The following is a 15,481-nucleotide window of genomic DNA, read 5'->3' as shown; positions in this document are numbered from 1 at the left end:
CCTGATCCCCTTGGCTCACAGATGTCAGATTCCACTGACTCCTATCACTCTCCTCACAGGGCATTTCATGGAATACCCCTTGTGGTGTGACACCAAAACTGGATCTGTCACTAGAGTCTGACCGGCATAAGTACGTGTGTGTAAGATATGTGTGTGCATGTGCATGTGTGTGTGTACACACATGTGTTTATGCAGCATCACCTTCCTGGATTCTAAATGCTGTTCTTTAATAATGTAGCCTGAAGAGGCATCAGGTTTTGGGGGAGTAGCAACCATAACTGTAGTTTATTGAGCACCTGATATATGTGCCAGAAACCTTGGTAAGCATATAATTACACTGACTCATATAATTCATACAATAACTCTAGGAGGTAGAAATTATTATCTTCATTTTTCATGAGGAAAATGCATAGAAATGTTATAAGTAGAAGGTTAAGACTAAAAAACGTGGTAGAGCTGAGATCCATCTCCAGTCCCTCCTACTCTGAAGCGACAATCTTAATCTCCACACTAGCCTTCCTCCACAAAAATTAAGAATTTGTTCAAATCTTAGATCTTTTCTTTCCCCATGTGATTTTAATTAGCTAAGGCTCCCTAATCTTGCTGCTCTTCAGCTCAGTTTTTCCATAGGGCCTTATATTATATTCCATTTGATTGTTTCAGATTTAATGTAGCATACTGTATCTCTCATTCAGCTTCAAGTCATCAGCAAACATAATTTGACAAGTCTCTATTAAGGAAAAGAATAAAGTCAAGGGCTCTGCCATTACATGTATTTCTCTCAAGGTATATTTCTATCAAATAATCATTTCCTAGGGGGTAATGTTCCACCTGTTACCGATCTATCGATCTGAATTAACATCCAACTTTCATTTCTCTATCTTCTTAGCAACTATTTCTTGAAATACCACATGGTCTTTATGGTTAATAGACTATCTATACAGCAAAGATCCATTCCAAGAAATGCTGACATATAAAGAACTGTGAATGGAAGGCTGAAGTGGGTATGCAAAATGTATACATCATGGTCTTGAGTGTTTAAACTATTTTATATTTAAATTGAATTAGTGAACATATATGACATCATTAGTTTCAGATGTAGAGTTCAGTAATTCATCAGTTCATCAGTTACACCTAACACCCAGTGCTTATCACATCATGTTCCCTCCTTAATGCTTGTCACCCAGTTAATCGACCCCCCCTCAAATCCCTTCCAGCAACCCTCAGTTTGTTTCCTACGGTGAAGAGTCTCTCATGGTTTGTCTCCCTCTCTGATCTCTTCCCATTCAATTGTACTATTAGGTATTTACCCCGATGTACCCCAATGTTTATAGCAGCAGTGTCCATAACATGGAAAGAGTGTTTAAACTATTATAAGAGAAAAATCCCACCTTTGCTTCCCTAAGACATGTGAGTTGAAGAAACAAATAAAGAGCAGAAGATGAATAGCATTTGAATCACGAAAGCCTTTCCTGGGATCCACATGTCTACCTAACCCCATCCCAACTCCAGTGTCACAGGAAGGCAGGACTCAAAGGGAGCCACTGGCATTCATATGTGAACCTGTGACTTGTCCAGCTTCCTTCATTGGTGTCAAGAGCAGATTCTTTACCTTCTCTTGTCTTTCTCTCCATCTGCTAGAGCAAGACACTGTCATTGCTTATGCCTTGGTACCTCTATTATCACTGAGGAAAGATTGACCATTGTAATTGCAGCCTTTTTTATGAGAGAGGAAAGAAGCCCAAGGCTCTGTCCCACCAAGTCCTAGTCTGCTCCTCTTTCAGAACTGAGTCTATTTGAGATTAATCCATTCATCAAACTCATTGTTTAGTCCCACAGAGGGGTGACTTGTACCTGTGGAGAAAAAGAACTTTTGCTCTAAATATAAATAGAGGAGAGTTTGTCACGCCAACCACCCTGGCCAGAACGTCTCAGACCCTTTAAGGACACTGCTGTGAGGCCCCACAGAGCCAACAGGGCATTCTGGGTAATGGAATGCAACATGATGCAGTCCCTACCCCCCTCACCTCCCTAGTCTCCCCCAGGGTTTCAGGATTCCTGGCTCTACAACAGCTGAGGCAAGCAGTTTTTGAACTTGGGGGGAAGAGGGTGGAGAGAAGGGTGAGGCTTCCTCTAGGCCAACCACAACTAATTCATTTGCTCTGTCCAGCAAAACCCAGACAGTGCAATTATCTGGTTAATTTGGCCCTTAGTTGGGAGACAAACTTCCAAAATGTGAGACCAGCTCAGACTAAACAGTGGCTTCCATCCTAAGACTTTTCCTAAGTGTGAGAGAATACATATGAGATTCCTGGGGGGCTGCTTATGTGACCCGCCCATTCATCCAGATGGGAAAAGGCAAACAATTCAGGCTCTAAGATAGGTTTAGGAAGGCATGTCTTTCAGGGAAAAAGGCCCAAATAACCTGCTATTTGGTCTCCTGGCTAATTTGCCTTCTGGCTTCTATGGAGGGGGATGGCTGGAAATCAGGATGACTCTAAATTAGCCAATGTTTTCCAGCATGATTGCAGGCTTCATAGATTGGCTGAGTGTCCCCAGAGCCTCTGCATGAGTTACTCTTAGGGCAATTACCAATGATGCTCCTACTCATGGATTTTATATCCATAAGTTGGACAAGGGGCATCATTGAGATAAACGGGTAAAATTAAAACATGGCTCTGGAGTTTTCACAAATGGGATGAGATAGGGCTAGCTAAATTGGTAACTGAGCATTTGCCAGATGGCTTATGGAAAAACCAGATTTTTGAGGGGGATTAAGAGGCAGTGATTTATCTCCCTTGGAAACTGACAAGCAGTCTGGAATCTGTGGAAACTATCAGTTATTCATTCTGCAAGTATTTCTTTAGTTCTAGTATGTGCCAGGCCCTGCGCTACTTAACAAAGTGAGATCCAAATAGCCATGGTCCCCATGCTCATGCAAATAATCCCACACCTATATATATGGGTGAGGGCTAAGAAGGAAAAGTTCAGTGTTATGATAGGGAACAACCAGGTTAGCTGATTTGATTTAGATCAAGGTGTGAGAGGAGGAGTCTTTGAGGAAGGGATTTAAAAGCTAACAATTTGGGGCGCACCTGGGTAGCTCAGTGGGTTAAGCCTCTGCCTTCGGCTCAGGTCATTGTCTCAGGGTCCTGGGATCGAGCCCCGCATGGGGCTCTCTGCTCTGCAGGGAGCCTGCTTTCCCCCAGTCTCTCTCTGCGTGCCTCTCTGCCTATTTGTGATCTCTGTCTGTCAAATAAACAAATAAACTCTTTACCAAAAAAAAAAAAAAAAAAAGAAAGATCATTCCAGCTCTAGTAGTAAAAATAAATTGGAAGATTGGAAGTGGGTAAAAAGGATAGAGTTAGAGGGCTATTGATAAGAAAGACTGGGTGAGAGCTGATGCTGGTTCAGCCAAGGATCTAGGCAATAAGGATGGAGAGAAGTGGATGGACTGGAGACATGGGATGTGGAGTCAACAGGTTCTGGTAGTTGAATGGGTATAGTGGTGGAGGGAGGAGAGTCACCGGGGAGCCTGTGCAGGTTTCTCGCTAACATGGAAGATTAAGGGGGTGGCGCTCTTTATTGAGAGAGAGAACATGGGAGGACAAGCAGATTGGGGCTAGAGGAAGATGATGTGTCCTATTTTGGACTCAACCAAATTGGATTCCCACCATTCCCTACCCTATACTTCCAGCCTTCTTAACTTTGCCTACAATGCTTCCATCTCTACTCTTCACGCTGCCACATTCACTTGTTGAAATCCTATCCATCTGTCAAGATGCCCTTCAAATACTACCTCCTCCTTGGAGCCATTCTCACTCTCTCAATTAGTGGTGGCCTCTGCTGCCCTTAGCACTAAGTCTGGAGCTCTCTTTCCTGGACTCCACCTGTACTGAGGTTCTATGAAGACTTATCTTGCCTCCCTTCCTAGACCACAAACTTTTTGGGACAGAGCCTCTACTTCTATATCCTCCTTCCCCACATGTTAGTGAGCTAGCATAGTAGACATTTGACAAATATTTATTAAGTGAACAAAAATAACCTACTCTTTGCCATGGAAGGAAAACCAGTAGACATTGGACTGACTTGAAAGCCACAGATCAAACTGAAATTCAAGCTTAAGGTGTTTTAATACTACGCCAACTCAAATTGGATGCTCAGAAAGGCTTTCTGTTCCTCCAACACACCAAATTCAAAGAATGCTGAGAAAGTCACACCCTCTATTTTCTTACTGAACTTTTTTGAGTTCATCTTATAGTAGGGACCTCGTCTATCTTAACTCTTTGTCTTTGATGATGATGATGATGATAAATGAGTAACATTTCCTAAGTGCCTGGTATGTACCAGGTGCTGTTTCAAGTACTTGGAGACTAACTCATTTGATCCTCATAATCACCACATGAAATTCATGCTATTAATACCTAGTTGTATAGATGAAGAAACCGAGCTGCAAAGGGCTTAGTACTGCTCAAAGTCACACAGTTAGTAAGGAGTGGCTCTGGGATTCCGACCTAAAGTCTGGCTCCAGAGCCCAAGATTTGATGTGCTCTCCTAAGGCTGAGCTCCATGCTTGGTATTTAGTAGGCCCCAACAAGTATTCACTGAATGAATGGGAGGAGCCCTAGATCTGGAGATCACAAGTTCTAGCCCTCATTCTGCCACTGACTTCCTATGTAGCATTTAGCAAGTTCATGTTTCTTTCCCCATAAATTGAGGTGCCTAGCTGTTGATATTAGCAGTAACAACAAGAGCCAGTATTTGTAATTCTAGTCTCATTTGGTGTTTTAAATAATTTAATCCCAAGCACAATACACGGGAATTGAAGCACAGAGTAATTGACTCACCTGCCCCATACCTATTAAATGAGAGAGCCAGGATTCAAACCCACTGTGGTGCCTAGCCCAAGCAGTTCCAAGGAGATGCCTTGGGGGCCATAAGGGGAATGGGGAGAAGGTAGAACAGGATGGAACAGATAGATTTTTGAGCTCCCCTTGCCCATTTCATCAGTTCTCTTTTCTCTACTTGTCTCTTTTTTTGTAAAATGGGTTCCTACTTGAGATTTCCTTTGAAGAAAGGTTCTGCTGCTAAAACAAAAACATTATGCTAAATAATTCTGGAATTTAGTAAAACTCCCAGGCATAAGCCAGGATTTTCTGGTAATCTCAGCTCACAGCAGCCACATAAGATGAGGACCAAGGTTGCTCCAGCTGTGGAAAATATCAGGGTGATAGCATCAAAGACCCAGCTCCAACCTACCTGCTCTACTCGGATCTCAATCTCTCCATTCACCTTCTTTCCATGAAAATACTTGGTCCTGTGAAAGAAAGGAAGAGAGCTACTGAGTAAGGGTGCAGACTGCTTTATTTTTTTCTTTCTTCTCCCAAAGGTCTTACCCCCAGAGGTGCATGTCAGACACATTTGTAACTTCATGCTCTCTCCTCCCACCTTGACTTCTGATTCTCTCATTATTTTATGCATTGTGGGCAAGAGGTGAAAGAATACTGGATGGGAAGATTGGAGACTCAGGTTCTGGTTCTGCCAAGCGGCTTGACCTCCCTGTCTCAATTTTATTATCTGTAAGGAAGATATTAATACCTCATGACATATTTCTAAGGGTTATTTTAAGGACCAAATGACATAAAGAATCTTACGTATATAAATAATGCAGAATTGCCTATTTTTAGTATTTATAGTTATACTCTATATACTTAATAAATTATCTATCCATCCACTCGTTCCTCCATTTGTCCATCTGTCCAAGGAAGCAGCCCTCATCTATCCCTTTATCCATCCATCCATCCTTCCATCATCTTTCCTCTATACCCTTATTTCTGTCTTCTCAGTAATGACATCTCATCTACCCATTGCTCAAGGCAGAAACATAGACCTCATTCTTGTCATCTCTTTCTCTCTTCCTGTCCCCACTGATTCTACATTCTAATTATTTCCCAAACCCATCCAGTAGCCAGTTCTTCTGTATAAGCACTCTAATCTTGACCCCCTTACCTCTCTTCACATATTCTTTTTTTACTCTTCTTCCATAGTACTTATTACATATAATTAGTTATAATCAGTAACTGTGTTTAATGCCTGTGTCTCACTAAACTATAACACAGCTCCTTGAAGTAAGGAACAAATACTCCTAACACCTACCAGAGCGCTTAACACACAGTAGGAGCTCAATTAACACTTGTTGAATGAATAAATGAGTGAAGATAGAGATGGGAAAAAACCCACTTGTTGAGTATTTACTCTGTGCCAGAAACTGCTGTAGGCTTTAACCCATACAGCCTTTCTCATTTAATGCTTCCAACCACCACCATGAAGAAGGCATTATTATTTCCATCCTATTAAAAAAAAAAAAAAAAAAGACAAAACTGAAACCCAGAGAGACGAAATATTTTCCCTAAGGGACTTAAATCCTGGCCTTCTAATTCCACGTCTATGTTTTTGCTCAACCCTGAAAAATAGCAGCAAATGTTGGGGTACTCTAGGTTTAGATGTCCTCCCACATACAAGACAAAAGTAACAAAAGCTTCCATTTGCCCTTTTGGATTTGGGTATGAAGAAACAGTTCTCAGTCACTTGCTATAAACTGAGCACTGTGTTAAGCATTTACATAAACCTTCCTGGGTTAGAGATGGCTCTTTGTTCCAATACCCATTCTCCTCTTTGCCACAGTTAAGAGAGCTTACAGATTGGTACACACACACACACACACACACACACACACACACACACAAACACACACACACACACATAGGAAGATCCCAACTCTCCATTCAGTTAGGTGTGGCTACTTGATTGAGTTCTAATCAATAATTTGTAAGTAGTACATCCAAGAATACTCTTAGTTTCTTCTTCCATTCTTCTTCCTGGAATATCCATGTTGTTACCTGTTTTCTCAACCTGCCATTTATGAAAGAAGGAGTATTTTTTACAAATTCTCTGACTAAGCTTCAGTCTGTCTGCTTTCAAAAAGTCTCTATGTACACTTCTCTGATGCCAGTGGAGTTCGTCTCTTTCCAAGACTGTCCAAATCACTGACTGGTAGCTCTAACATTAACTCTACTTTTTCTTACAACGTCGACAGGCTTAGCTGTCAACTAAACAAAACTTTAGTGGGATAGGAGATGTTATTGTGACTTGAAAGTTCTGCTTCTTCTTCCAGGCATGGTGTTTGACAAAATGTGTGTGCAGTGAGGCTCATGCAAAGGGGACCTTTCCACAGTGTGAATTTTACCACAAACCTTTAAATGTAGTGTCAGCAAACTACAGATACTGGGATAAGTCCACTTCTAATATTTGTGGGGCTTGGGGAAAAAGAGCAAATGGAGGCCTATTTACATATCTAATATTTATAATATTTATATCACATATCTAATATTTATAATTGATAAATAAATCCAGCAAACATTAAAATAAAACACGTTTGTCTTCCTTCCTCAACAAGTACAACTTCATAATGGCCTGGAAGGATCAGAATGTAGACTTCTTGGAATTTTTAGAGTTCTACCCAGAATAAGGCAACATGGGGATTGCCATGTCTTGGTCCCTACAGTCTTCCCTAATTCTCCTTCTACCCTTCTCTCTTTCCTGCACTTCCCAGGATTCTTGTGCAGGCTCATGGATTGCCTAGCCCATGAGCCATGCTTCATTTCTTCACTCATGCCCCCACCAACAGTTCTGCCTTGGCAATGACTTAGGAGGATGGACGGGGAACCGGCATACACAGGGCATGAACTGGGCCAGGGTCCCTTTGGGCAGGGAATTCTAGGGTTCTGTGTATCCATTGCATGGTCTAAGGGTACAGTTTGCAAGGTCATGGTGCAGGGACATCCTTTGCTATGAGAAGGGGTACAGCTAGTAAGGGCTGGAGTCAGATTTAGGGCAAGGTTCCCTCTAGTTTAGGTTTAAAAGAAGTACTAGATGGGCCTGGGACTTCAGAAGGGTAACTAATGAGAACAATCACTGGTACACTGGAAAAAGTGTGGCTTGGGCAAAATTGGAGCTCTACAACTCACTCACCACATGTTCTAAGCCAACATGCTTCTAGGTCATGGTTTTCTCATTTGTCAAGGGTGATAACATCTACAGCCAAGGCTATAGGGATAAATTCACCTGATCCTCTATGCAACAAGATAGCAGAGTGTAGTAGACTCAGGGCAACCACAGAGATGCAATCCCAGCGCTACCACTCACTGTAACCTTGGTTAACTTACTCAACCTCCATGTGTTTCAGTTTCCATATTTGGGAAGTTGGTTTGATACTAGTAACTAACTCACAGGATTTTGTAAAGATTAACCAAGATAAGATGTATAAAGTATTCAGAAAAGTTCCTGCACATAGTTAGCTCCAAAGTACATAACCCAGGGCCTAAAACAGAATCAACAACAGAGAACTACTGACTGTTTTCTCTGTGCCTGTGGGTATCATGTGGTTGGGATCCACAAATAAAACATAATCTTGCCCTCATGGAGGTTACAAAACAGAAATGTGATTCACTTCACTTTGATCTGTTCCACCAGTTCAATGAGTGATGGGTGTTGATAATAATAATAAACAGACGCTGCTGGTATATAAGGCCTGCATGTATCTTCACATCCCTCCTCCTATTTGACCCTAATGTCAACCCTGAGAGTAGGTAGGGTGGGGATCAGTCCCTACATATTCCAGATGGAGAAGTCCTTGTTCAAAGACACATTAAATCTCTAAGGGGCACCGGTGATTTAGATCTTGAACTTAAAGATTTTGGGGATTCAGTTCAGACCCTCCTTGTCTTTCATGATTTGGATCCAGCTAACCTTGACCCATTTCTCCTCTGGTTTTCTGCCCACGTCACAGAAACAGGCAACTTCCTGCGATTCTCTAGCCTGGTGGTACACTTCATGCCTCTGAGCCTTTGCACAGGCTGTTCTCTCTGCTTAGGATGGCTTCTTGCTCTTCTCTGCCTGGCTGGCGCCTCCAAGATCTTCATTCACGTCCTCTATCAAGTTTTCCTTGAAAGTGCTCACCCCCACCCCACCAGTGAGGCCAGGTTAGGTGTTCCTCCTTGGGGTTCTCACAGCATCCTATACTAACAACTATTAAAACACCTATCACTCCCTGTTGTAACCACACGGTATTTGTCTCTACCTTGACCGCATACACCCAGTCTGAGAGCTCCTGGAAACCTGAAACTGTGTTTCAGTGCTCACGGAGTCCAGTATCTGGCACCAAGTGCCAGGGAACAAGGCACGTTTAATAAGTGTTTGGTCACTGGATAAATGAGTAACTTCTAGGGATAAGCCCTGCGTATCCTGTCCTCAAGACACTTTACTGTCATCTACTGGTACACCGTTGTAGTACACTTACAAATCTCCACTGATTACAATGTGGGGTCCTGGTACAGTGTCCAACCTGAATGACGGGTAGCCCTCAACTCGATTCTAACCAGAACGCAGAACACATTACACTACACCAATACCACCCAAGCAGCTCTGGCCTTCACAAGGCCTCACCTTCCCAGGAGAAACACTTGTTTTGCCCATCTCTGGAATGTTTACTGCAAAGCCTGGCAGACGGACTCCGGCTGAAGCTGAGGGTCAGGCAGTCCATCCCCCTGCCTGGCTGGGAGTCAGAAGTCTGTCTCCTGACAGGCCACACAGACTGCTGCCTCCTTGCCGGGGGCTCATTCAGGCTTGAGCTGCCTCTGAACAGTCCTGTCTGGCAGAGGGAAGGGTAGGGATGGTCTGGAATTTTAGATGCCTTGGGGGCTGGGGTTGCCGCCTTTGTAATTGCCTGGCTGTTTGACCTCAGGCAAAATGGAGGGCCTCACTGTGCTTGAAGGCTGTCTCCCTAATGCAGACTTCTTCCCAATGCCCTAATATGTTTATTCCTATAATGAGCTCCCTGAATATCCCAGCCAATCACTCAAGGCCTTGGCCTTGGGAAGGGGGTGGGGAAAACTCTTGATTCCAGGAAGCTTCCTTCTCTGTGGGTGGTCTCATATTTTACTGCCACATCAGAGGCACCAGGAAGGAGAATATTATAAAACCAGCAGTGCCTGGGGTGGGAAATCCCAAGTTTGGGGAGGCGGGATGTGGTGTGTGAGAGAGATTTATGAGGAGCGGGTACTGAGTTCTTTCATGGCGACAGCAGGGGCAGAAGTTAGAGGAGAATTAGCGCAAACAGGATCCACCTGTGTCCAAGCGGCACCCTCCTAATAAATGTGTCTGGGATGTAGAGTCAATGTGGCTGGGCTTTGGCTATGCCTTTCCCAGGCAGGAGAGGTCAGGAAGGTTCTGTCTCAGGCATAGCCCTCTTCCCACAGGTGGCCCCTGTAGGGGGAAGGAGGGCAGGGATGCAGGAATCTGGCCCCTGGGGAAGGGAGGCTTGTGTTTCTGATGCAACATATCCGTTGCTTATTTGTGGCCTGGACTTTAGCAGGGTGAGATGGAGTATGGACCATGCAGGAAACCATCGAAGGTAGACATGCTCAAGGCTTCCCCAGTCAGTAAGATGAGGAGAGTCAAATGGCACCTTGGCTAGAGGGAGGTGTGACAAAAGCAGGACCTTTGAACACAAAGGTCCAATTCGGAGATCTGTTCTAGCTCCATTATTTACTCAAAAATACAGCTAACCTGCCTGGCCCCTTCCCAATGCCAGAGGGGATCCTCCAAGGAAGGTGCAGCGTCTCCATCCCACCTTGCAATTAGGGAACTCCAGTGAGTCAGGCAGGGGAGGGACCCTTTGAGGGTGGCCAGGCCCCTTGCACCCATATGGGGATCTGTGGAGGTAAGGAACTAGAGCCCCAAGCCACAGGATGTGACAAATGTCCCTTCCTTGGCTTCTGACGGCAACAGCAAAGATTTTCATGGGTAGGTCTGGTCACCATTCACAACTATCTACTGAGCCTCCCAGGGACCAGGGACCCCACCAGCCGTAAGGGGAAAACGCTGACATGCTGCCTGTTTTGGGGAAGCTCGTGCTCCCAGAAAAGTCAGAAAACTAACCAGGTGAAAAAGAACTGGTCAGTACTGAGAATAAAATGCACAAAAGGATAGGGGATAAGATGTGAGGAGCAGGGGAGATCTCACTCAGGTTGTCACGGAAGGCTTCTTCAGAAGAAGCCGAATACATATTTACTGATCATCCACTTTGTGCCAGGGCCTGCAGCCTCTAAGTAGTTCTTGGCTTCTGGAGGGCTTACCACCTAACGGGAAGGAGAGACTCTATGTATGACCATGTATAGGCCATGACTACACAGGGCATTAGCCCAAAGATCCAGCTCAGCCCATCTCTGGGGCAAGGGTCACTCCCTGGGGAGTGGTCCAGTTCATCCATCCATGTATCCGATATCTGGGGCCTCTTCTTTGCCAGGGTCAAGGGCTACCAAGATGAATGTGAGAGGGTCTGGATGTGTATGTGTGAAAGGCACAGACAAGGGCAAATGAGTTGGGCAGGTACTGGGGGTGCTCAGGGAGGGGATGAATTCTCCTGGGGCATATTCTAATTGTGCGGGGAAAATGAGCAATAGGCATAGAGCAGAAGACCCAGATTTGAGCTGGCAGCTGGGGCACCTGCTACATGATTCTGGACAAACCCTTGCCTCATCATCTGTAGAACAGGGACAGGAAGACTACCCACAGGGTTAGTATGAGGCTTAAGTGAGGATGCAGATTTGGAGGACTCCGGGAACCTGCCAAAAACGTGCTAGTAAGTGTGCTGCTCACTGGTGGGCTGCAAAGGTGGAACTTCTCCTCTCCAGGTAAAGTGGTCGATGGGCATTGCCAGCATCAGAGACAGACTCGGGTTCTGTCCAGCTCTGCTATTTATTTCCTAGTGCTGCTTCAGGCACACATCAACCTTCCCACGCCCATTTCATTTGTAAGTGCTCAGGAATGCCATCTCTGACACATTCTGACATATGGCAGGTGTTTAATGCTCATCTCTTTCCCTCCTGATCTTCACCAGGATGGCGAGAGGGCTGAGGTCTGTTGGGTGTGTCCCTGGGGAACTGACCTGTCATTTCCTCTCTCTAAGAGGAGGAAGGGGCAACATCTTCCTTGCTCTAAAAGGAACTCCTGCTTCATGAAGTCTAGCATAATGGAAACCTGCCTGGACAACTCTCTGGGATCTCCCCTTCCTCCCCAGTACAGGTCTTTAGGGCAAACAAAGTCATCAGCCACCCACTCACCATTAACAGCAGAAATCAGGTTAGAATGTCATCTCAGTCCTTATCCCTCTCATTGCCAAAGACACTACACTGTGTCACCCTCATTCCTAAGGATATCTGAAAGTCCACAATCTTTATTACACAAAGAGAGTTTGTTAACATTTAGAAGGCTAAGCCATCCCCTCACCAAACATACATTTACTGAGCATCCTCTAAGAGCCCATCTGGGGAAATGCCCATGGGAAAGGCAATACACTGAAAAGGTAATTCATACCAAGCTGCAAATGACTAATATCTATCATTCCAGAAAAGGGATTTAAATGGTATAAGGAGGATGAGAAGGGCACATGAGAATATTAAGTGTTTGATTTAGAAAGGGGGTGTGGGGCCTCTCAAGGTATAAAGAACGGGAAACAGACGGAAAAGGCTGAGAAGAGTTATTTTCTATCCATCCTTCCCTCCTCTTCCTCCCTCCATCCATCCATCCACCCACCTATCCAAGGTTCACTATGGGCCCAGGACTGTGCTAGACCCTAGGTATTGCACTAACCAAAACAACCCTCCTGCCATCATGCTGCATACAATCTAGCTGGAGACAGACTCAGAAGAATATTTATCTTGCATATTTATCCTGACTCATGTCTTCTTTAAATCAGAAGTTACTGACTGGTAAACTTCATGAAGTCCACAGTCTTATTTTGGACTTAAATTGTATGCTTACAATTTTAAAATAGAAAATTCATATAAAAATTCAGATTTCTGACTGCCCTTGAAAAATCAATGACTTGGCAACACCAGCCCCTTTTTCTTGCATGGTAACAACTGGGTGAGTGAACTGCAGCAGCTGCCTTTGGAGGGGACGCCAGTTCTCACGCCCAACACAGTCCCCAATTTTCTGTCTCGCTGAAGCTGAAACCAAGTGGCAGATAACCATTTGCCATAAAGCATGTGTTGTTGTTTTCCTTGCAGCAGGGAAATATTTCTCTATGGTTGTGCCTTTTCCTACCACCTGCCCCTTCACTCACCGACCTTCTTGTCTCCTATAAGCAGCTGTACATGCAACCCCTAATTTAACTAAGTCCATTCTGAAGATGGCAATTAGCTCAATGAAAATCTTCAAGAAACCTGTACTCTTACCCTTCCTGCAGATCAAGGGTGGGAGGTCAGGAAAATGGACACAAAGCACCATCCTCTCTCTTGCCATCACAGACAGCCTCCCTCCTGCCAAGGGAACACATCCTAGGCAGGCTTCCACAGGCCCCAGGAGAGGAGACGTTCTGTAATGAGGCTGGCATCTTCCCAGTGACCTGCCTCCCCCAGGGCAAGGCTGTAACCAGGCTGGATGAAGTCTGTAGACTGCAGTGCTGAAACGGCTATTGCTAAGAAAGCCATGGCATCTGAGGGACTCCACTGAAAAGGTCATTCAGAGAACCAGGGCAAGAAAACCATGCTTTGGAGGAAGAGGGGACACTCACAAGGTGAACAGTTGAGATCTTTGGAGAAAAGTAAGACAAGGTCAGAGAAGTGACTGAGACATAAAGTCACAGAGGAAAGAAAACAAAGCTTTAGGCTCAAGACTCCTATAAGGGCTTATAGGCCAACCCCTTTACAGTCAGGCCTCTTCTGTAACTTTCTTCCTAAATGGCCAGCCCAGTTATGCCTGAACGCCTGCAAATGATGGGGAGCTCACACTGTCACTAAGCAGCCCACCTGATCTCTGGATGGATCTTCGCCATTCCATATATTGAGCTGAAATAGATCTCTAGTGTAGGTGGCCCTACTGTTCCCAGCTCCACCAGTTGGAAGCCACATGAAAGAAGTCCTCTAACTCAATGGTTTCTAAACTTGGCTCATCATCATTTAAAAAAAAATACAGTTTCCCAGCTCCATTGATTTAGCAGTTCTAAGGGTACATTGCACTGTGGCCTGTCTTGCACCCATCTGAACATCCAGCAACACCACCTCCATCTGCATTTGTACTGAAGGAACCAAGCAGCTCTGTGGTACACAGCCTTGGGAGTGTCCCAGAACACACTGGAACCAGCCAGATTTGTTCTTCCCCAGGAATTTGATTTGAGAGCGGAGAGGCACATGGCTGGGGGAAACAGGAGCCGACTTCTCTAGAGAAGGCTGACCATAAGTCCCAGCCTCCTAGAGCCCAGAATAGCCCTGGGTCTTGGTCTTTCTAAGACCTGGGTTTTCATATCTCCTTTTGATTCTGTGAGCCTCCCACATTCCAATACACCCCCATTTTGACTAAGTCAGCCAAAGTCTATTTCTTTTTCTTTCAAACAAAGAACTCTAACTATTACAGAAGGTGTAGAGTGGTGCCTGGGAATCTGAATGTCATTCTGATAGAAACCGTATTTTGGGGAATGTGATCTTAGTCCCATCATCATTTGACTTAAGAAGAAACTGAGGCCCAGAGAGAACAGTGGCTCCACTATGATCGCATAGCATCAATAGAGAAGGGAGTAATCTGGAAGAAACAGCATCTATCAGATTTCTCCCCACATTCCCTTCAGCTCAAAGACATTTCCCCCAGATTTTCTAGCCAGTTTCAGAGGGTGAAGACTCTACCAGGCAAGAGACAGCTCTTCACTGTTTTCCCCCTCCCTCTCTCTCTCCCTGAAAGAGCTGGGTAGGAAACAGCAGGAGCACCAGGCCTCAGGATTGGACAGCAGGAAGACCTCACGGAGAGAGGTCAGCACTTGAAAAATTCCTCAAGTCAAAGGGCTTGGGGCTTGGGTGCCACACAAGGCCCTCACTGTGTGCGCACATTGTCTCCCTGATAAAAGGGGCCGGGCCTGGGAAAACGGAGCCTGTCTCCAGGCGACTAGGCAGGCTGCTGGGGAATGCCCAAGGCCCTTCCCCCTCCCCCAGGGCCAGGGCCAGGGCGGCAAGGGGGAGGGGCAGGATTGCAGGGCAGGTGCCCAGAGTGGGAGGGATGAGTCCAGAAGTCCAGAGCCACTCTAGGTGGTGCTGGATGGCCTGTGTGAACTGATGAATAAAGTGAGGAGGAAGGTGACATTAGACCTTTCCTTTCTTCCTCTCCCTTCCATCCCTGCATGTCCCCACTAGCAAGAGCCAGGGCCTGCCTTGTTCAAGGAGACGTTTAGTGATAGAGGAAGTGGTGGGGAGAGATGTAAGGATTCTGTTTCCCAGAGCCACCTGTCTTCAACAGAGAGGTACGTGTCTCTGCTGTGAGCTCCACAAGCAAGTCTAGGAGGAGGGGACCAACCCAGGCCTCCATCTTCTCATCCTCACAGTAGAGTGCCTGCCAGCTTACCAGCATCCAGACACCCCTCCTCCAGGGCTCC

The 15,481-nt window shown here is 45.2% G+C and overlaps 1 protein-coding gene across 2 annotated transcripts in view; it reads right to left on the bottom strand.

The window, feature by feature from the left end:
• The window catches only part of SYN3 (synapsin III), a 449,385-nt gene that overhangs the window by 388,974 nt on the left and 44,930 nt on the right, over positions 1-15,481 (bottom strand). For both annotated transcript variants that reach the window (XM_032346464.1, XM_032346465.1), the window contains exon 3: positions 5,260-5,317. In XM_032346464.1, the coding sequence (XP_032202355.1) occupies positions 5,260-5,317 (58 nt within the window). The remainder of the gene's footprint in view (positions 1-5,259; positions 5,318-15,481) is intronic.

Source organism: Mustela erminea, chromosome 6 (assembly GCF_009829155.1).
Source record: "Mustela erminea isolate mMusErm1 chromosome 6, mMusErm1.Pri, whole genome shotgun sequence".
NCBI classification, from domain to species: domain Eukaryota; kingdom Metazoa; phylum Chordata; class Mammalia; order Carnivora; family Mustelidae; genus Mustela; species Mustela erminea.
Note: the sequence above shows the minus strand (reverse complement) of the source record. Positions and strands in the feature narration are given on the sequence as shown.